The following is a 21,471-nucleotide window of genomic DNA, read 5'->3' on the forward strand; positions in this document are numbered from 1 at the left end:
GTCAACTTATTCATAATTTATGTGCGCACTTTAATATTTCTGAAGCCTGCAAGGTGTAGGCAAGCGACGAGTTCTGCGGTTGAAATGTAACCTTTCAAACTAATATGATTAAATAATAAATTGTGTTAAATACTGTTGAAAACTGTTGGCAGCCGTTTTCCTAGTCGTTCCCTTCACCTGTTTCTTTTATATAATAAAATATTTTTATTGGACATGAAATCTTTTTAAAGTAACTTGCTGTAGAAGATAAATAGTAGGCAAATGCATCTGTTTTTCTGGTGGTCCGATGGCTTTCCTAAATGTGGCCAAAACCTTGTTAGCGATTGCAATCAAAAAGAAAAATGCACAAACGACGTTGTTTTAAAACATTGGGTATTACGTAGTCTAATTAATGCCGAATCGTTTGTTAAGGCATCTCCATGACTTTAAAGCAATGATAAACCTTTGTTAAGTTTTAGAAATATTTCGAATGAAATATATATGAAATAATCGTATTGGGAACGTACTCCTGTTGGTAGTTGATTGCAAATACGTGTACACTTGTAATAGGTGTGATTTACGGGACCCAGTTTAGGCCTGTTCTCGCCCATATGTATACATCTTCAAAGCTTCCGCGGGTCGACTACGATTACACAATAGTGGCCACACAATACAATGTACAAAAATATAGCATTTCGCATACATCCACTGACACAATGCAGCCGTAATAAACAGAACGCCGCTTGACGCCACTAGAACGCTCCTCTTGTGACCGAGACACCTGTCCCCCGTACAAAAATACTTCAGTATTTTAAGTCAGTATTCGTCCTAAATTTCACGCGGTCATTATTTATACGCAAATTAGTAAAAATTACGGGATCTTACTACGTTTTATTGTCAATGAGTTTACCCGTGATCGTAGTGGTTGAAAAACCGCCTAATATCGGAAACTCAATAGAAATAAAACGTGGTAAGATTTCACGACTTTATAATTATCCAAAATACGTGATTTGAACTATACAATTCATTTGTATATTCTATAATGTGTGTTGATACAGGATAACCTATTTTTTATACCACAGCGACGGCCTTCAAGGATATAACCCATCTATGATATCATATTTAAGATATTAAATGGTAAACAGTTACCTATGTTCTTATGATACAATTTATAGCCATTTTATTTATAATGAAGTTTCATTCAGCTATTTAATCTTAAAAATGTAATAAAATGGGTAGTTCTAACCTAAACAAAATTGAAAACATGTTAAAAGAGATAGGTACTATGGCTTAAATGAAATAATTAAAATAAAATAGTGTTACATTTTCTATATCTATCTAGATATATGAAAATTTATAAAATCTCATCAAAACTAATACTATATTGTATAATTGACATGTCATGACCCAGATTATATTATAAATATTTACTAAATATACATGTACACATATGTATTACTAAAACAATTATTAATTGAAATATACTTGCTAAATACGTATTTGTAAATTAATATTACCGCATACGAATAAACCCATAGATAACATAGTGTAGGACTATGTTTAATAAATATTTCAATTTAAATTCTTCCGTTCATTAAATTGAAAACAAGATGTTCGATGTGAGAATAAATTATAAATAAACAAATACATTCAGTAATGTCAATTTCTATAAATATAATATATATTATTATGCAAATTATATTAACTATCATTTAATATTTCTATTTTTAATAATACGTACATATCGAAATATCTTCGTGATCAAATTCAAATACTAAAATGGCGTGGAACCCTCGGTACGTTAGGAACTAAATCTTTCACCAACAATGGCTCTTTTGACCCGTTCTCACATACATCCAACATTTTATTTAACACTACACGCTTTATTATTAAATTGTTCTAACAACAGTCCAGTTAAATATGTACTAACAGTACTAATATAGTAACGGTACTTGGTTTTTAATAAAACGTAGGCGCGTAAAAGTAGAATAGATCAAGGTCGTCGACTGTTTAAGGCAATCCTTATATCAAGTTGTATTGATTAGTAGATTTTCTAAAATATTTCACGGCATGTTCCATACGGAGTAGACAGTAAGAAACGAATGCGTTGGACTCTATCCTTTCATGATAAGGAGTTCTCCTGTCTGCATAAAAAGCTATAATTTGATCCTTGTCTATGTAATATATATCTATGATTTTATATTATTACATATATAAAAGTTAATTATTATATTTCATAAGTAAAGAATTTACATAAAAATATATAATCTAGGTATGTATACTAATTTAATTTAATAGTGCAGTTTGTTTCATACTAATCTCTAGAACTGCATTTTACTAAGTTACATTTAATTAAATGTTTGCATTAGATAATACTACGACACTGCATAATTAGGAATCAAAAAAACAGAAAAATCAGATACGGGAGGCTATGCGAAAACGAAATAATTCGTTATTGCGTATTGAGGGCTGAACCGTTTCTCAACGGCGAGTGAACCCGAGAATCATAGCTAGATGAATTAAAATTACTGTGTAAAATTACATATGGATTTCGTAAAGTTTGTACAACCAAAGCAATAACCAATATAAAAAATTTCATTGATGAATATTTAAAAAGCTGACATATTGATATAGTATACGTAAGTAAATATATACTAGCGAATGTAGGTGTCATTTTCCGGCATTTCCGGCCACGGCCACTTGACACCTCGTAACACAGCGCGGTTAGCACGTGCGAATCAATGCCTATGATATATTATTTTATATTTAAATACATCATTATCGACCTTTAAATAATTGAGCACTTTTTTTTATATCATCACCTAGTCTATACTGCGTTTGAATAGGCCATTTCTGAAACCTGACTGTATTTCAATACATATATCATAACGATACATATATCTATATCCAAAATCTGAATAACAGATTCATTTCTTACAATTAAAATAGACTTTATTTCTGACTTTAGTAAAACAGAATTTATTGCTATCAGTAGAGATGCTAAGATGAGGACTAGTGATTAACTTCCCCTTCCCGTGTCTCCTAATAAAAACCGAATTAAACTATAAGTTTACCAATTCAACCCAATATCGTTACATTCAAAATCAAAAATCATTATGCCGAGTTTACCCGAGAGCGACCGACGGAGCGCGACCCAATCAAAAACGCCGATGTATTCGCCCAGGCCGCCATAAACCCACACTAATATACGCGTAGTCGTTGTGTTGAAGACTTTTATGAGCAATTTAACAAGTGTCTCGAAGCCGGAGCTGTATTTGATTTATGTTCACATAACATTGGTTTACGAGAAACGTTTATTGTTTCTTGTATTTCACCGGAGCAGGGAGCTGATAATGTTATTTGAGTGGTAAAGGACGTTGAGATAACGTCTACTGGCCGATGGCCCGCAGATGGGCATCATTCGGTAATTGAATAAATTATGTTTACACAACGGCTACGAATGGATTAGAGACCGTTTTTTATTGTATACTAACATGAACAAAAAATTACGTATGTTTTAGAAACAAAGGGATGATTATTAAAAATATTTTATGTATATATGTATTTTAAACACACCTATTCAGTCTCTAATTAATGTGTAATTATATACAGATATTGTCAAATTACACATTGACAACATATCGGGTAGCATGAATTTTGCCTAAATGTGAAATATCTAACCTAAATAAATTAATATTGTCATTTTGTAAAATCACATTTGTATCAGATATCAATATTACAGTAATAATATATGAAACGATACATTCATGGACTCAGCGATATTTATTTTAAATATGTAATTAACTAGCAGTAATAATGAAATGCAAATTCAAAATAATTAATGCAAAAGGTAACCTACTGTTTATTCACAAAATATAACATAGTCGTAGTAAACTTTTTATTTATGAGATAAATGTTCAAAACATAACCTCTATGAGATATTATATATAAATACTCAACTGCATATATAAATTAAAATAGAGAAGGCTATTTTTTCCATCGTAACTGTCCATTTAATCAAATTATAAGATTATTTGTCATATTGCGAACATTGTTAATTAATATTGTGCTTGGTTACCTAACATTGAAATATTCAATTAAATAGTACAGCTTTGTGAATTACAGTTCTCCTATAGCTCATATAGAATAGTAAACTTATTGATTTTAATGTATCTAATGAATAATTAAGCGGAAATAGCGCTTGCGGACTGCAATGAAGTGTTGTCGATCATTATTTTGTAAAAGGTCAGTTTTAACCAGACCAGACCAGACCAGGGTATTAAAAATACTACTACAATAAATGGCATATTATTAACTATTCAGATTTTCAAATTATCTGACTAGATATGTATTTTATTTCTTTAAATTACAGACTATAAAATGCTAACAATTCATATTCATGTTTAGTTGACTTATATGGATTGAATGATGCATCACAGAGATTAGAAAAAAATACAATTACAATTGCTATTTATTAACGTAACATATTCGGTACGCACTACTGATTTACCGTTCGTTCTGAAAATAACGTCCGCTCTTGTATCCCCCGGGAAACGAGTGCTTAATAACATGACGATAAATAGGATATTTATGAGGAAAAACAGTAAAAAAATATGTACACTCCATCATCGCTTCACCGCCTCAAATGCACCATAAATATGGTACTGTTTTTTTACAATTGTACACGAATACGTAATGCCGTATATGAAACTCGGATATGTTATATCTAATAGCTAACTAACTGTTTAGCATTGTTGTGCGTTTAGGCTGTGCTTCGATGAATCTGTCAGTCATTTAATACAAGACTTTTTATGTAGGTTTGAGATCAGAGATGTACTATACTCATATATACTTCCGGAAACAGCAATTACGATTTGTGTAAGTTTTCCTGAAAAAAGTAGGAACGTTATTCTTCGTAGATAGAAAACAAAAATTACGCTGAGAGACAGTGATAGACTTGCACCCTTTTGAATTAAAATATACAGCTATATAACTGACTACCCCACCAGTGATCACAACTGTGATTTCTTTTACCACATAGGAGAATATTTTAAGTCAAATTTGTCAAACATCAAAGACTAACATCTCAACAAAGTAATCATAAAATCAACACTGATAACGTGATTGATTGAAATTCTCATAAAAGAATGTCTACAAACTACCACGTGGACTATGGCCGACTAGTTACGAATGAAACAATAATGTGAAAAGAATTCGTGAGTTCGCGAGTTACATGAAAGCTGTCACCAGTCAAAAAAGTCAGTGACGAAATAAAATTAAAAAAAACAACGGTGTGGAACTGAATTGTAACAGACGAGTCGGTGGGTCCGTCTTGTCGGCTTAACGACAATTCACTGCACCGTATATACATATATCCCGTCATATTAATTGATCACTCCAAAAATGTATACCGACTTGATAACATCGAATGTAGATCGTAAAAAATATTGACGCCATTTTTATGAATTGAATTCTGATATTAACAGTATTCGTATGAATGTAATTAATTCAACCGCTTACATATGGACAGACACATGATAAAAGTATATATATATATATTTATATAAATACTAGCTGATCCGGCAAACGTTGTTTTGCCATATAAATTTAAATAGTAATATCGCAGTTAAAAAATAGGGATTGGTGATAGAAGTGTGAAAATTTAGGGTTCTATGTATTTTTAATACCACATTATAAAAATATAAAATGAATACATTTGTCCAAAAAATTAAAAAAATGTTAACGGTGGACCACTCTCATCACTTAGAGGTATGAAATATATGTAGGAGCCGATTCTCTGACCTACTGAATATGCATATAAAATTTCATAAAAATAGGTCAAGCCGTTTCCCTAGAATATGGTAACTAACATTGTGAGACGAGAATTTTATATATAAGATTTTCCATCTATTATTTTCTATACATAATATAGTAATTATTATACGTAGATATTCAACTTGGAATATGAATAGAAATAATAGAATAACAATTAAAGTCGTAAATTGTACTTTGTAAATACTGGTACAGACAATAATAAATTATTTTTAATATTTTCAATTTTTAATTCTAGTTTATAAAAACAAGTTGAAAAAACCTTTCTATCGACACAAATTATATCTCTGCGTAATAAAATTTCTTGAATTGCTCCTAGTTTAAAATACAAGTACATATGAAGTACAATTTATAATTAAGTTCAACCCGTGATAAAAAAAAATCATTTTTTTACAAATGTATGTATTTAAATATTTCAAACTTTTATTTGTATTTCCTTAAATTTGGGAGAAATAAAAATGTGAGTAATCAAAATTCGAGATCAACACTTGTTCTTTTTTCTGTCCCTGTCTCATCAAGTTATTACATCAATATGACATATTGACGACAAAGTTAACAGTAAAAAATGAATATATGATAGGTATAAAAACCTTAGCTAATAAGAGTGGTACAAGTCACAAACTGTAGACAAATTAAGTATAACCAGTCATCTCATTTTTTTAAATAAACGTTCTGATTATTATTTATTTATTAGACAAATGTTCGTACTACATACATTATTATTACATAGTATAAACAAAGACACTGTCTGTCCGTCCGTAAATTTTTAAAACTACACAACAGATTTTGAATCTGTTTTTTTAATAGATAGAGTGATTCAAGAGGATAGTTTATATATATAATACATGTACACACGTGCGAAGCCGATGCAAGTAGCTAGTTACCGACAACTGCATAACGACTAACGTAATTAATTCACCAACAGGAATCAATAATATGAGGGAAACAACAGACTGACAAACGTATTATCTATTTGTCTATGCACAACATCGAAATTCTGTTATATAAATATACGACTATAATAAATCTCAACACAATTAATTTATACTTGAGAAAATACTTTGTTTTATTTGACAGAGACGATATTTTTACGAGTATTTATCTCATTGTCTTATTTCTTACTGTCATGTATTAACATTTTATTAGTCGGTTGAGACGATGAAATATACCTACGAGTAAAAATAAACATAAATGAAAATTGTTTTGATGAAACTTTCATATATGTGTGATATATGAAAGCTTAAACGGGAGTAATAATTATAGTATTGTTTACAAAATATTGTAAATATTATTCAACAACTTAAATAATTGTCGTAATAACTTCAATAATTGTAATAAAATAACGATAGCTTTTGGTCAAAGTACATAGAACATGATCCAACCACAAAATCGTTTATTTAAAGTACTCTCATATTTCGATAACCTACTTAACCGACACTATTTTAAAAAAATATATGGTAATATGAGAAAACACGATTTGGTTACATATGGCGCAACGTTTCCGTTTGATTCGAAATTTTGCATTATATTTTTCTAATGAGGGCAGAATTAAATGAACAACTTGCAATATGTTCAGGACATCCAGGTATGTAATATCTACTGCGTAGTATGCTAATTATGTGAAAGTGTAATATACGGTAATATGCTTGATTATCATTTTGTTACCTACTGTTAACATGGGAACAATAAAGTAACTTGTATAACCCAAATCATATGTGATACATATAAACTCAATTTGATATTTTGTATCAATTTGATAATTTGATAGTCTATTGTAGCTTTTATTACCATAATATTAAATTCAAATTTGATTATTTAGTTTATTTATATTTTTTGTTAAAAATTTACTCTCTTAATACAATAATGCAGGGGCAGCTGTGAGGATATTTTTTTGATAATGCATAAATATTAAATTAATTAAGAATATGTTTTAGTAAATACTTATATAATTATTTTATTTTATATTATTATTTAATTCTGGTATATTGAGCGATTCTGTGGGCCTAACTCCAGCCATGCATACCTTCATAACATTTCTCTTTTTTCGGCAATATGGTACATAAGTAAGTAATGTTTCTGTCTATAGTCTAGTCGCCTGTGGCTTTTACCATGCAACAATCTGATGTCCCGTAGAGATGAACCATACAGATGCGTACGTGTCGTGTCGCGTAGTGTAGCCAGAGATAATGTCCGGTGAATTGTGGCCGAGATGTGCCCGAGGTGGGCTCGGCATTCATCAGATACGCCGTGGGTGCGTACTGCGTATACCACGAACACTAGCTTAGATTTGGCCGTGTAAAGTCTAGAAACTCTTTATAGAGTTACAAAAAATTAAGGCCTGTCTATTAAAAAAGACCTCTTCAAAATTCGTTGCTATTTTAAAAGCTTAAAACATACGTAGGGACAGACAGCGGCAGCAACTTTATTTTTTTACATACTATGTAATGATTACTAAAACCGAAATGAGAGTTAACCATTTCATTTAAAAATATATCAACTAAGATGATATTATTATGATGATTGCAAAATATACTATATTTCTATGGTTTCAATAAGACTCTACATAACACACGAGTATTTTAACTTTCCTAAAGAAGATATTATGTAAATTGGGCGAAACATACGTAATGATAAATATCAAGTAAGTGACAAACGAAGTTGACAGTGCCATAAAATTTCAAAGCTTAATTTAGATTTGTTGTAAAAACGAGCTGTTATAGAACATTTAGATACATCGAATACTATGTGAATGTAGCTTTATTCTCGACAAGTCAATAGTATGGTAATGCGTAACTGCCACCCCCGCTTCAACTCGACCTTTTGTGGCGTTACCTAGCTACAGGTGACGTATGCATAAGTATGCAGGTAAATCTAATAATATACTTGTGTTGACGTTTGTAACACAGTTACTTTTATACAAGGAAAAATACCTAATTTATTACTGTTTACAATTTATAACGTACCTACAATATATTAAAATACTACAATATTATTATTTAATATTAATGAATGTCGTAGAACCGCGAAATCCGTTCTATTTCAAAATAAGGCGGGCCGGAGAAAGTTATACTCAAATGGCACCATCACACAATGATCTACTGTTATCAATCTGTATTTGATTTACTTTTTTAAATTTGTAAACGATTACGTCGAAAATATATTGGACTTAGAACAAAAACCTCATTTAAGTAAGGCAACATGTTAACTACTGTCTTTGCATTTATTAATTTTAATCAAAGAAATATAATCTTATGTTTTTAAATTAAAATTCAAGACACAGGTTAATAATAACGTATTTGGTATAAACGATGTTATATTTTAACGTATTTTCTCTTATTTGCACGAAATTACACTAACGACATAAGTAAAGAAACTATTAAAATAATATTCAAAATCAACAGGGATAATCGTTATTAAAGTTATAAATGCAGCCGCGATAAAAAAAATCGTTAGAGAACAGTGTCCCGAAGTCAACTCCACATATTTACGAGGCGAGTTTAATAATCGTGGTAATTAGCCATTCGTATGATAATCCGTTTGTTTAGTGGAGATTGGACACAACTGACTGACCGGCTTCCTTAGTGAACTCAGGGTTGCCAACCTTAAAATATTTCGCCTCGCACTTACAAAGGACCTCAAAAATCTTACATATTTAATCTTCAACTGCATCGACATATTTTCACGACGGGGAGTAAGACAATTACCAATACAGCTAAGGTTGGTGCCTACGTAAGTACCACTTTTTACTTAATGACTTAAATATTGATGTTGCAATCATGCTGTAGTACGAAATGTTGGTTGTCGTAAAAAAATATTTGAAACATCCGTTCGTCGTATGATGATATTCTCCATATTTCGTATAATGATCCTTCTATAGTTGACAACCCTAAAATAACTTTAGGGAGCAGCCCTGCACGAACAGTGGGTAATCGGTCAACACTTTGTCAAGCATCAACTTGAATCAACAGGCTTAAAAATAATTTATTCCTTGTACTGTGTAAACTATGTAATCCGACAGGCCACTATTACTATTTTAGATGTCATATTATGCAATAGTATGGTAGACTGCACTCTGAATCATGTTAACAGAAAGAAAGTCTATTGTTCTAGTTGAGTTGCTATACGCGCTTCTTAGGATATTATTGCACCGATTTTTGGCAGGCGACAACGTATGATATTGTGTTCACTTGCTACAATCATGTTAGACCTAAAATAAGGTGCACCGGTAGTTTTGTATATTAAAGACTAGTTGTGTCCGTGGTTTCACCCGTATGATATTTATAGCCTATGCGTTACACTGATGTATAAGCTATATTACTGTAATGTTTCATCAAAACCGTGTAGTAGATTTTGCGTGAAACAGTAACAAAAACATCCACCCATCCATTTATATGTACTCACAATATTTCGCCTTTATATTATTAGAAAGATTCCCTATAGTTATTATAAACCACTTCTTTCATTACGGCTTCGGTCTAGCGGTTAATCACACCGCCTTACTTCCGATGGTAGAGGGTTCGATACATCGCACAATGCAAATATTAGTTCTATTAGTCTGGGTTCTTTTTGTATATTATTTATTTACAAAAATATACATTTAAGTGTTATTGTATTTACAAAAAAAAATCTATGTATTTGTATCAGTTGTCTAGTGCCCATAACATAAGCTCTATATAACTTAACTTGAGTCTAAATGGCGCTGTGTGAATTGTCCTGAGATTATTATTATTATTATCACTATTGACATGTTAATAGAAGTAAATTAATACTATATTTACTGCACTGACGCTAAATTTCAATAACTTCTTTTTGTTTACATAAACTAGCAGCTTGAGTCATTTGTCTACACATTTTATGAAGTACATTAGGTTCTCTAGCATATCAATAAACACTCTCAACAGAACAATTTCTTTATAAAATATTCTTAAATTGCTGTTAACCTAAATAATTGTAATAACAACATTTTATTCTAATATTCCAGCAATAACAAGCGTTTCTGCTCAATAGCCTTAGCTACTTGAGTGGCCTTACAGAAAACCAATACACAATACAAGATTGTTGATTCCTAATTGCCCAGTAGGAAAAAATAAAATGCTTCTTTAGAAATAAGGACAATGATTAGAAAATGTTCTAGTATGAAAATAATGAAAGAACAATTTCTGAAATACAAATTTAAGGCACTTAGAATTGAACACGTAACATGTGTTTGAATTGGAAGACCCTAAAAATAATTAAATAAGTAGATCAGATAGCTTCTTAAATATTTTATTGGAAATAAACTTTCAATTTGGTGCGCGGAATACAAAACTTTTGACGTACAGTTTTTCTACCTACATATTTTATTTTGTATAACTTTTCACAATACGTGAAGTTTCGGCAGACTTAACTTTATTTTTACAGTCTATAATTCTACTTATTTTTGTCTCGAAATAGTTCTCAAGGAAGGCCAAAATCACCGTCAAAGTATCATTATTACACATAGTATAAAATAAAGTCGCTGTCTGTCCCTATGTATGCTTAAATCTTTAAAATTACGCAACGAATTTTGAAGCAGTTTTTTTTAATAGTTAATGTGATTCTAGAGGAAGGTTTATATATATAATACTACATGTATTATATATATCCGTGCGAAGCCGAGGCGAGTAGCTAGTTATGAATATATATTATCCAAACTTTAGTTTTGTATAGACTTGCCACTACCTGTTTTCTATGCCTGCACCGGGAGTGCAGCCAACTCGTTATCTCACTTTCGTGCACGTCCTAACAGAAGCTGTATTCAAAATGTCCAAGAGAAATTGTTTAGAATGCCGAATGTTAAGTTAGGTAGGATGAATTATTATTATTATTATACTATCTCGTTAATATTATTATATTAATTCAAACTTCATCTGATAGACTAAATATATCATTCGCGTAAATGCTCTTATTTAATAATAATTTATTTCCATAACAAAATTGTTTCACTTATCATTAATTTCTTCACTAGGATGAGTATGTCCTGTAGGACCAGACTGCGAATTATCCAAAACTTTTAAGTGTACAAAATACATAGATCTAAATGTATAAACAATTTACTAAACCAAACTACCTAATGCTAGAAAAACAAAAGAAATAGAATAATGAGTAGGGTGGCGTGTGTACGTGTGTTTTAACTTGACAAAGTTCTTTCTTAATATGATGGACGGAATGGCGGCACTTAAAATGCTACTAAACAAACAAACAAATATTTTATTGTACCTACATGAAATATATAAATAAATTTACTGCTATAACAATTTATAATAGGAATTAATAACGTAATTACACGCATTTTAATAAAAGAAGACGTAAAAGGGCCTCCGACGGTGAGGTAAACTGGAGACAGAAGCGGTCCCTTACAAATAGATCCGCGGCACCTGCCTGCTCACCGCGGGACGTGTTTCCCATCGGCACCCACCACGCTGCCCTCACTAAATATACCTAATCATAATTTCGACTAAACACTAACCTCACTTAATGACGATTTAGAAAAATGTTTCCTAACCTTTGTAGTCGCCACCTTAGCCTTTGTAAAATTCTTATGGCCCCTCGTTTTACTTACGACAATTAAAAAAAGCATTATATACCATATATCTACCTATATATATGAACACAGACGTAGATATAGATTTATACTGAGTCAATTATTTATCCTAAAATCAATATTGTTTCTGCCTCAAAGCACAGATAGCAACATAAAGTAGAGGACCTTAGACAAGTTTCTACATCTTAATTTCCTAATGAAAATAATTATCATGCATCATATGACACCTTCTTATGCATTACTTAAGAATATTTAAATCGATATAAATATAACCTATGTACAATACATAAGACGTTTGATAAAATCGTAAAACATCCGTAAGCACACGATGACAACAGATAAAATAGGTGCAAAAGTAATTAAACACGACCCCGAGGTATAAAGCTCCGCAGTTATATCTGCAATTACGCTGTAAAAATTGTGGATTCACGTTATTGGCGGGCTGTGAACGTTACTATTTTAATATCGATATTTTAATGATCGCACTGCTGGTGTCTTTATTCGAGTAAAACGATTAAGTGCAATCGTTTTATAAATGCTGTTCTCATACCTAATACATACTATACCGACCTCCTGTTTACTATGGACTTTAAAGCTTAAAATTGTTTATTTCTATAAATATCACTTAGACTGTAATTTTAGGCGTCATGTTGCTGGTAATATAATGTGTATTGTATTAGTACTAGAACTTTTAAATTGTCTACATTTATTATGAGTAGGTACAAAATGTATCTCACTAAACATATAAAATATATAAAAATCTTAATCGGTTGCGGTACGCTAATGCAAAGAGGTACAAAAAACTGATGCATGTTAAATACTTTGGAATTTCGACTGTTATCTGATAAAATGAGCAACATAACTGCTATAAAAAAATTAGATCTCCTCTAATTATACAACATCTTTTGCACAAATTTGTGTCTGTCAAAAATGTCTCTAGACTTTATAATAATGACTAGGCTTGAAATAAATATCAAGAATGTTAGTACTAGATCTAAGCTATACTGCAGTATACTTACTCTTACATTGAATCTACTTGCAAATATATATGGGCTTAACTATTACACATACTACTTTTGATCAAGCTGTCTCTTTAAATGACTGAATAAAGGCAAAATTGAATGTACCTTCTTAATACAATCAACATTGTGTTATAAAGACAATAACTTACCTGAAATAGTCATTCTTGCAGAATATATTGCTGTCTCGGGCATAACACCTCTGTTCTGAGTCCAAGGGCATTTTACACTCGCAGCACCTTAGACATGGGGTGTGCCAACGCCTCTCTAATGCCAGCAAATAGTAACGGTCGGTGATTCTGGTCCCACAACCGGCGCAGGCTTCTTCGGCGGGAACTTGAGGGGGGTCGTCCGGGGGTTCCCTTTTTCGGCACGAAGTGCAATCGCGGGGGGAACCGGGTGATGTCGCCGGGGCCACTGGGGACAACTCCCCGCCCCCCTCGTATGCGGACGTTAGATACCTCTCACTCTGTTGCTGAAAATGGAAAGGGTGCGTCAGTATTTGGAGGTTACTGTTCTACAAAAGTTCTACGGAGTTCTTTGCATATCTCGAATCTTAGGAGGTAATATAAGACACATTGAAAGCTACCGAAATGAGTTTGCGTTTAAGTAGAATTTTCAAAGTTACCGATAATACACTTTTTCATATAAGTCTTTACTTTATACCAAAATCATTTTCAAACCGAGATTGTTGTGTTATACAATAAGTAAATGACTTTAAATAGTAGTCTATATTATCTGTCATGTCTGTATGTTAACTTTACATACAAAACAGAGCATACAAAATTTCATTTGAATTTTTTTGCGGAGACAGATTGACACATTTATTAAAAAAAAACTAATAAGTGTTGAAATAGAAGACGGAAGTTGCAGAGGAAGGCGCGAGTAACAATTAATTATGTAATACTATGAAGATCACATACAATAATCTACTAATCATGAAATTAATGATGTGATATGTTATGATGATATTCGTGTTGTTTCTTATACAGAACATATTCAAATATATATTACTAATGTTTACTACAGATGCAGAGTTATACAGAATTCTGTTACTTTAAATACTGTTCCGTAATTGAGCAAATAGAGGAACTTTCAGTTACACGTATTCCTACCGCTAAGAAACTTGCATGTTTCGTCCCGGCTTGGGGAGAGAGACACTACAATTATGATAGTGAAATTGCTGGGTATAAAGTTACAACACCTCATTCCTTAGTAATTACACGTGATATGAAATAAAACAGTACAATATGGTGACAACATTCACATCTATTAACGAAGGTTATCACATTTCATATATCATATAAAGAATATACTTCTACATATTTCTATACTATTACTGAACTTGAGTACTTTCTTGAATCTTACTTTAATCGACATGTTTACTTCTGAATAGGCATAATTGCCATTAAAATAACCCACTAATATTTAAAATCTACTGGGCAGAGCATAACTTTATACGTAAATATTTCAAGGACTATATATCTTACAGTGAATTAAGATATTTTTATGGAATGTACGCTTTAAAAAATAATGTACAGCTTTACAATTGGTTGTTTGATATTAATTGTGCTTAATTTAGTTCAACTAAATTGAAATTGTATAAACAAATTTAGTAATAACTGAAAACGCCAGACATTAAAATAATACAAATTTATTTCGATCCACTGCAGTGTAAATACTGAAATGATCTAATATTTACCAAATTATTATGTGTAATATAAAGTATTCATTGCAAAATATAGATTTTTTCTCAATTTATATACCCTCAAAATATTAATTTAACTTATTCGGTTCATAGTGTTGTTACCGTTTTCCGACGGCAAAATAATTCCTACGTATAATATTTACGCTTACGTATTGCATATTATTACTTAAATAGGTAGTAAGTACTTACATATAACAACAATGACTTTACGAACTTATATAATTAATTAATTAATTGTATTAGATAGATAGAATTTACACAATCCCTTGTAATAACTTAAAAATAATTATTACTAGTATTTTTAAAATTGCGGTAACCATTACAAATACATACTTTACTGAGTTTAAAAAGTATAGTAAAATTATGTTTATTTGCTATAGGTGTGTATCTACGTATTGGTAAGTGAAAATAATGCAATAACAATTCTTTTTACGCTATAAAGATCGTTAATTTCGACTAAATTATTTAATGAAATAATATTGTAAATGGAGTCTAAATAATAAATGAACTCAGTTGATTTACAAATGGACGTTTAATTTCTGCAAGTTAAATTTACTAGCTAGTCTATTACTAATATAATATTCATCTACTCACCATTAGTTAAATTCATTTTAATTGGCTTTGAGATGTATTTAGTGTGCATAATGTGTATAATACATCACATCATATTAAACAGCTAATACAAGAACTTCAAAATATTGTTTACACAAATATTTTTAACACTGCAAACAGTTTTTTAATATAACTAAAATGGCAAACAAGCTGAGATCTTCCACCTAGTGGTAAATAATGACCCTCGCCTATATAGGTAGGTACAATAATATAATAATGGTGATCATGGATCATGTAATGCTCATGACACCATTCAGATATTTCAATTAAGGAACTATAAGATGTCATACCTCTTATCCTATACTGTATTCTCTCACCCTTAAACTGAATTGTCACCAAGTCATTACAATCCAAGTCGGTTAACCACTAATAAATATATATGACATAGGTAACAAACCAGACTACCAAATTATGTACCAACTGTGATATAATTTTAATAAAATTTTATTTCTAGCAGAGCTCCCTGTAACACTCAGTCATTTGAGAACGTTGGTGTTGTACTAATTATGTTAGATATAGCACTATTATGTTAATATACCTCATTCAATGAGTAAGTCAAAGATCACAATTACTATGATAAATTTTACACGATTCTCACTTAAAAAATTGCCGTTTATATTATTTTAACTCTACTAAACAACTTTACCGCTGCTAAAATTAGATATCAGTTGCATTAGAATTACTATATTCAGTAAATAATGACCGGAAAAAAATGTCGCACTGTTATTAAAATCAGTTTGTTAACATAATTTACTTATTTTAATATTACATTACTATTACTTTTCGTAAATACATACATATTATACATAGAAAACCATCAGACCGATACAAACAATCATACTCATGGATACAAATGTTTGTGCCTTGCGAGGAATCGAACCCGCTACCATCGGAAGTAAGACAGTGTGCTAAACCGCTAGACCACCGTTCCGTCAAATATGTATAAATAGTTGCTATTTAGAAACTATTTATTAATTATAGAAATAAATTACTTAATGGATTTATTGGATATTATTTTGTTTAATTCCTATACCATTAGCATGTGTGAGACCACAAGTATTCATTGCGGAAATCTGACCACCACTTATTCTCTATTAGTGATGAAATTGTGACCGTTTTTGAATCTACACCCTTAATGAGACACGTGTTTTAAGTCTATATATCGATATAGCTTGGAAGCTTAGCTGTTCGCAAACAGATTACGGCAGTGAGTTGCCATAATATAAATCCTTTCAGACGGCCTCGTAGTCTAGCAGTTTAGGGCATAACTTTACTTCCGATGTTTGTGAGTTCAAATCCTCACACGGTGCCAAAATTCTGTATTCATGAGAAAAATTGTTTGTATCTGTCTGGGTGTGTTATATCTATATTATGTATTTACAAAAACTATCCATAACACAAGCTCTGCTTAGCTTGGGACTAAATGACGCTCTGTGAATAGTCCTGGTTATTATTATTGTTAAGTAATTAGACTTTATTATTACGAAATAAACATTCGCAAAATATAACATATTTCGAAAATATATACTAACAAACATCTATTTTAGTAACAGTTCCATCTAGATTAAGTGATAAGACAAGTCTGCGGTCTTTAGGTTAAAGATTATATATGTAACAACGTAATGTTCAGAATTGTTACATAAGAATCTTTTCATTGATTACGAAACGCTAGTTATTTATTTTTAATAATAATAATGAAGGAAAATAAAAATATCACGTGGCACATATAAGTAGCTAACTATGCCCGCGGTTTGACACGCATGTAATTTATAGCCTATGTGTTATGCTGATGTAAGCTGTATTGCTGTAAAGTTACACCAAAATCTGTTCAGTAGTTTTTGCGTGAATGAATAACAAACATCCATACTTACAAAGTTTCGCGTATATAATATTATTATATTCAAATTCATTTTGCATTTATAATATTCATAACCGCGGATCTGACGCGTTGAACGCATAGTATTAATGAGATATACAATACAATTTCATCGATACTTCAAGCACCTGAAATTATCCAATTATTACACTATTCGTGTAAAGCGGCTTTTGAAATTATAATAATTACATTTGTGTTTAAATATTTCACTATATTAATAGATTAACTGGAAATTTGAATTAAAATATAAATATCATTTAAAGAGTTGTGACAACAAATCAATGTTGCAATAGGATAATTTGACTGCACTGTTTACATATTCTTCTACATTCATAAATAGATTTTGAAGTTCTAAATACATTTAACTGTTAAAATTCAACATTCAATGGTAGCCTAATTAGAATTGTTATTTCATGTATTAAGTGTGTATTATTATATTACCTCCGTAACAGAATAAAAGATTAAGAAGATATCTATCTATCATACGACTAATTGTTATTGATCTTACATGCAGGCTTATATTACTAGGAACAAAATATATTTTATATGAATCTGTGTAACCATTTTTTTCAGGGCATCTACGCATGTAGTTGTTTGTAATTTTGAAGTTTTATCCCTATATTCATGACCTCTTATTTTTAGAACCATTATAGATTGTTAGATAAATTTGATTCAACTACTATATTATATGTGCCTAACTATAAAACGTAATAGTATACATGTAGTATACACACAGTACCTGTAGAATTCTGAATAAAACATATTATTTATTTATTAAAACCTTTAAACTACATATTACTACGACCGGACCTGTCACTAATCACAACCACACGATTATCGTTTTGCATCTCTATCACCGAACAAGTGACTACATTCTAATCATTGGTTTTTTTTTATAATGTAGAAATACTACAAAGTGTTCAAGTATTTAAAAATTAATTCCATAAAAACGTTGAATACTATACTATATTTATAGTACAAAATATTGTTTATAAAATATATGTGACCGCTATTATTTTATCTAACAACACTACCTATAACGTATTCGTAACATTATTAACGAAATTATTTGTTGTAAGCAAATTTATTTAATAATACGCAATAAATAATATAATATAGTATTTAATAAGGGAATTATAGCAAAAATATTATATTAATCGCCACGAACAGGTCACTACTACCGGCAGAGGTTATCAGTTTCCGTCGTATATATACCGTTTATTATTCCAAGAATCATAAACTAAAGGGAGTTTATCCCTATTTTATTGGCAACTAGCTGTACCCGCGGTTTCACATGCATAAAATTTATAGGCTATGTGTTATACTGATGTATAAGCTATATTATAGTGAAGTTATATCATAATCTGTTCAGTAGTTTTTGCATAAAAGAGTATCAAAGCTCCATTTACACTCACAAACTTACGTTTATAATATTTGTAAAATATGAACCGCATAAACGCCGGCTTCGCATTATCTTAAAATTCTAAAAGTCGACTACATTTCCACCTATTTCTAAAATTTTAAAAATTAATTACAAAAGTATGTTATTAAATATTGTATGTAAAATTTTGAAAATAAGGCATTTGGTGGATTATAACGCTGTTTAATAAAAGTTATCTATAATGCTAACATTAAAATAAATATTTTTAACTCATAATTTTTATATATTATAAAATAATCTATAACACTAACATTAAAAAAATATTTTTAACTCATACTTTTATTTAAATAAATCCAAATGTACTGCATAAATCTTAATCGCATTCATTAGTTATAATTTCTATTTAATGATACATAATATTGTGATTTATTACATTGATAAACATATTATTATTGGCTATCTAAGCCCTCAAAGAGCACCGGTCTAATAAGACCAGAGGTTAGGCCACCGAGTTTATAAATAAAGCTATAACTCAATTACGAAAACAAATAATAAACTGAGTAAATACTATAACAGGTATACCTATTTAAGAGTTAAATTTCTTACTATTTTGTTTAAAATTGTAAGTATGATCATGTACAAAGTTTTACAATTCACTTAAATTTGCCTTATTCCTGTAAACACTGAGAAAACAAATTTCCCAGTAAGAAATAATATTAGGTACAGGTAAATCACAATTATATTTGCTCGTTATCTTTACCAGTACACAATACCAGAATACTATAATAAAAAAATGAGTTAACAAACCGACCGACCGAATCGTTCTTCCGTCATTGTGTATAAAATAAATTTCTTTTCCATCTCGAAATATCTCCAACTGAATAAGTAACTACGAGGAATTCATTATTTATTTCTTAAGAGAAATATATGTAAAACACAAAGAGAATAAATAGAATCACTTCTTGAGACCAGCACTTCGCCATTTTATATATACCGCAGAAAAGTTCCACGCCGTTGTCGATAGGTATCAAAAAAGAGTATAAAAATATTATTTTTAAATGGTGACGGTATGAATCGGCTCCGTTTGCAAAACGATGCAAAAAGTAAAGTCTGTCCGCACTGCATAGGGACGCCCAGATAACCCTACTTTTATTCAACTCAGTCGCAGAAACTCCTCTTTTTTTGCCATTATGCAAATCTGCCACCCGCTTTGATTCAAACAGAAGTACAAACGCTTAAAAATAAGTAACTAGTTGTTCCGCGACTTTGTTTGTGTTATTCGTTGATCGACTTTACATAATTATCAATTTAGGAAATATACCTAATTGTAAAGAGAATAAAAATAAAAACTTTTAATTGCAAAAAGAATCATCAAAATCGATTATGGGGGAAATACACTTTGACGCATATACATAAAAAGTATCATTAAATTGAGAATCTCCTTCTATTAATGAATTGATAATTACGAAAAAAAATTACATCGCTCAAATCATATGCTTCAATGTGATTTTCAGCCAAATTTTGGATTGGAAATTTTGAATTTCATACAAAATAGTGTATCCGATAGAGTTGATGTACGTAATCTGAATTAAAATACCGCAGCTCGTTTTTAAAAACTCCAACACTTTTTATAACGACTACGGTCACATTATTCATTTTTCACGATATTATATTAAATTTAAAACTTCACATAATTCAACAATCATCAACTTATAATTAACAAATATTATCACGTAAAAAAGTACAGATAAACGGAAAAAACTTCGCTGTAAATGTAAAATGAAAATTCTCGTTCATTTTAAGTAATAATTCGCAGTTACTTACTCGTAAGTACATTTGGATACAGGTATTACGTAGGGCGGCAGCGAGAATACCATGCGACGGCACCCGGGCGAAAGTGCGGCTCGTTATTCACAACTTTGTCTCAAATTAACTTCATTAATTTTCTCATGTTGCGTGAATAAAAGAACAAAATTGTAACAAAAATATTTACTTCTCACTCTGTATGTTCCCAAATTATTTTCAAATTATTTAAAAAAGGTTTTACCATTCGACGTGTGTGTTACATGATAGCTTCACGAATTGTGAATCGTTTTTGGTGATTTTATTCGTAATCATATATTTACAAATTCATTATAATTTCATCATTCTTATATCAATTATATAGGATTTTCTACTAAACAGATACTTGAATTTTTACAAGCTTCTTATTTAGCATTGTTGAGACAGGTAATACTTTGTAGTACCTATATGTACTTCTTCTTACAGAATTTATTATTTTTTTATTTGCAATTACATAAACCTAATAATGATGTATCTAGGAGAAATTGTGAGCTGTTTTTTGTATAGTTTCGTTTTATTAAATCGTTACACAATTTTATTCTATTTCATTGTTTCGAAATTCAGAGAATTGGTGTCAGGTTCGGAAAAATATTTTGTATACCATATAATTGTAAATCACTCGTTTTATGGAAGCTGACGGTCAACAGAAAATCCAATAAT

At 30.5% G+C, this 21,471-nt stretch overlaps 1 protein-coding gene across 2 annotated transcripts in view; it reads right to left on the minus strand.

Moving 5' to 3' along the window:
* Nucleotides 1-21,471, minus strand: part of LOC131849155 (protein apterous-like) — a 90,307-nt gene that overhangs the window by 65,910 nt on the left and 2,926 nt on the right. For both annotated transcript variants that reach the window (XM_059199153.1, XM_059199152.1), the window contains exon 2: nt 13,545-13,867. In XM_059199153.1, coding sequence (XP_059055136.1) covers nt 13,545-13,867 — 323 coding nt within the window. The remainder of the gene's footprint in view (nt 1-13,544; nt 13,868-21,471) is intronic.

The sequence above is a fragment of the Achroia grisella genome, unplaced genomic scaffold, assembly GCF_030625045.1.
Source record: "Achroia grisella isolate CSIRO2021 unplaced genomic scaffold, CSIRO_AGI_Agris_v1 utg640, whole genome shotgun sequence".
NCBI lineage: Eukaryota > Metazoa > Arthropoda > Insecta > Lepidoptera > Pyralidae > Achroia > Achroia grisella.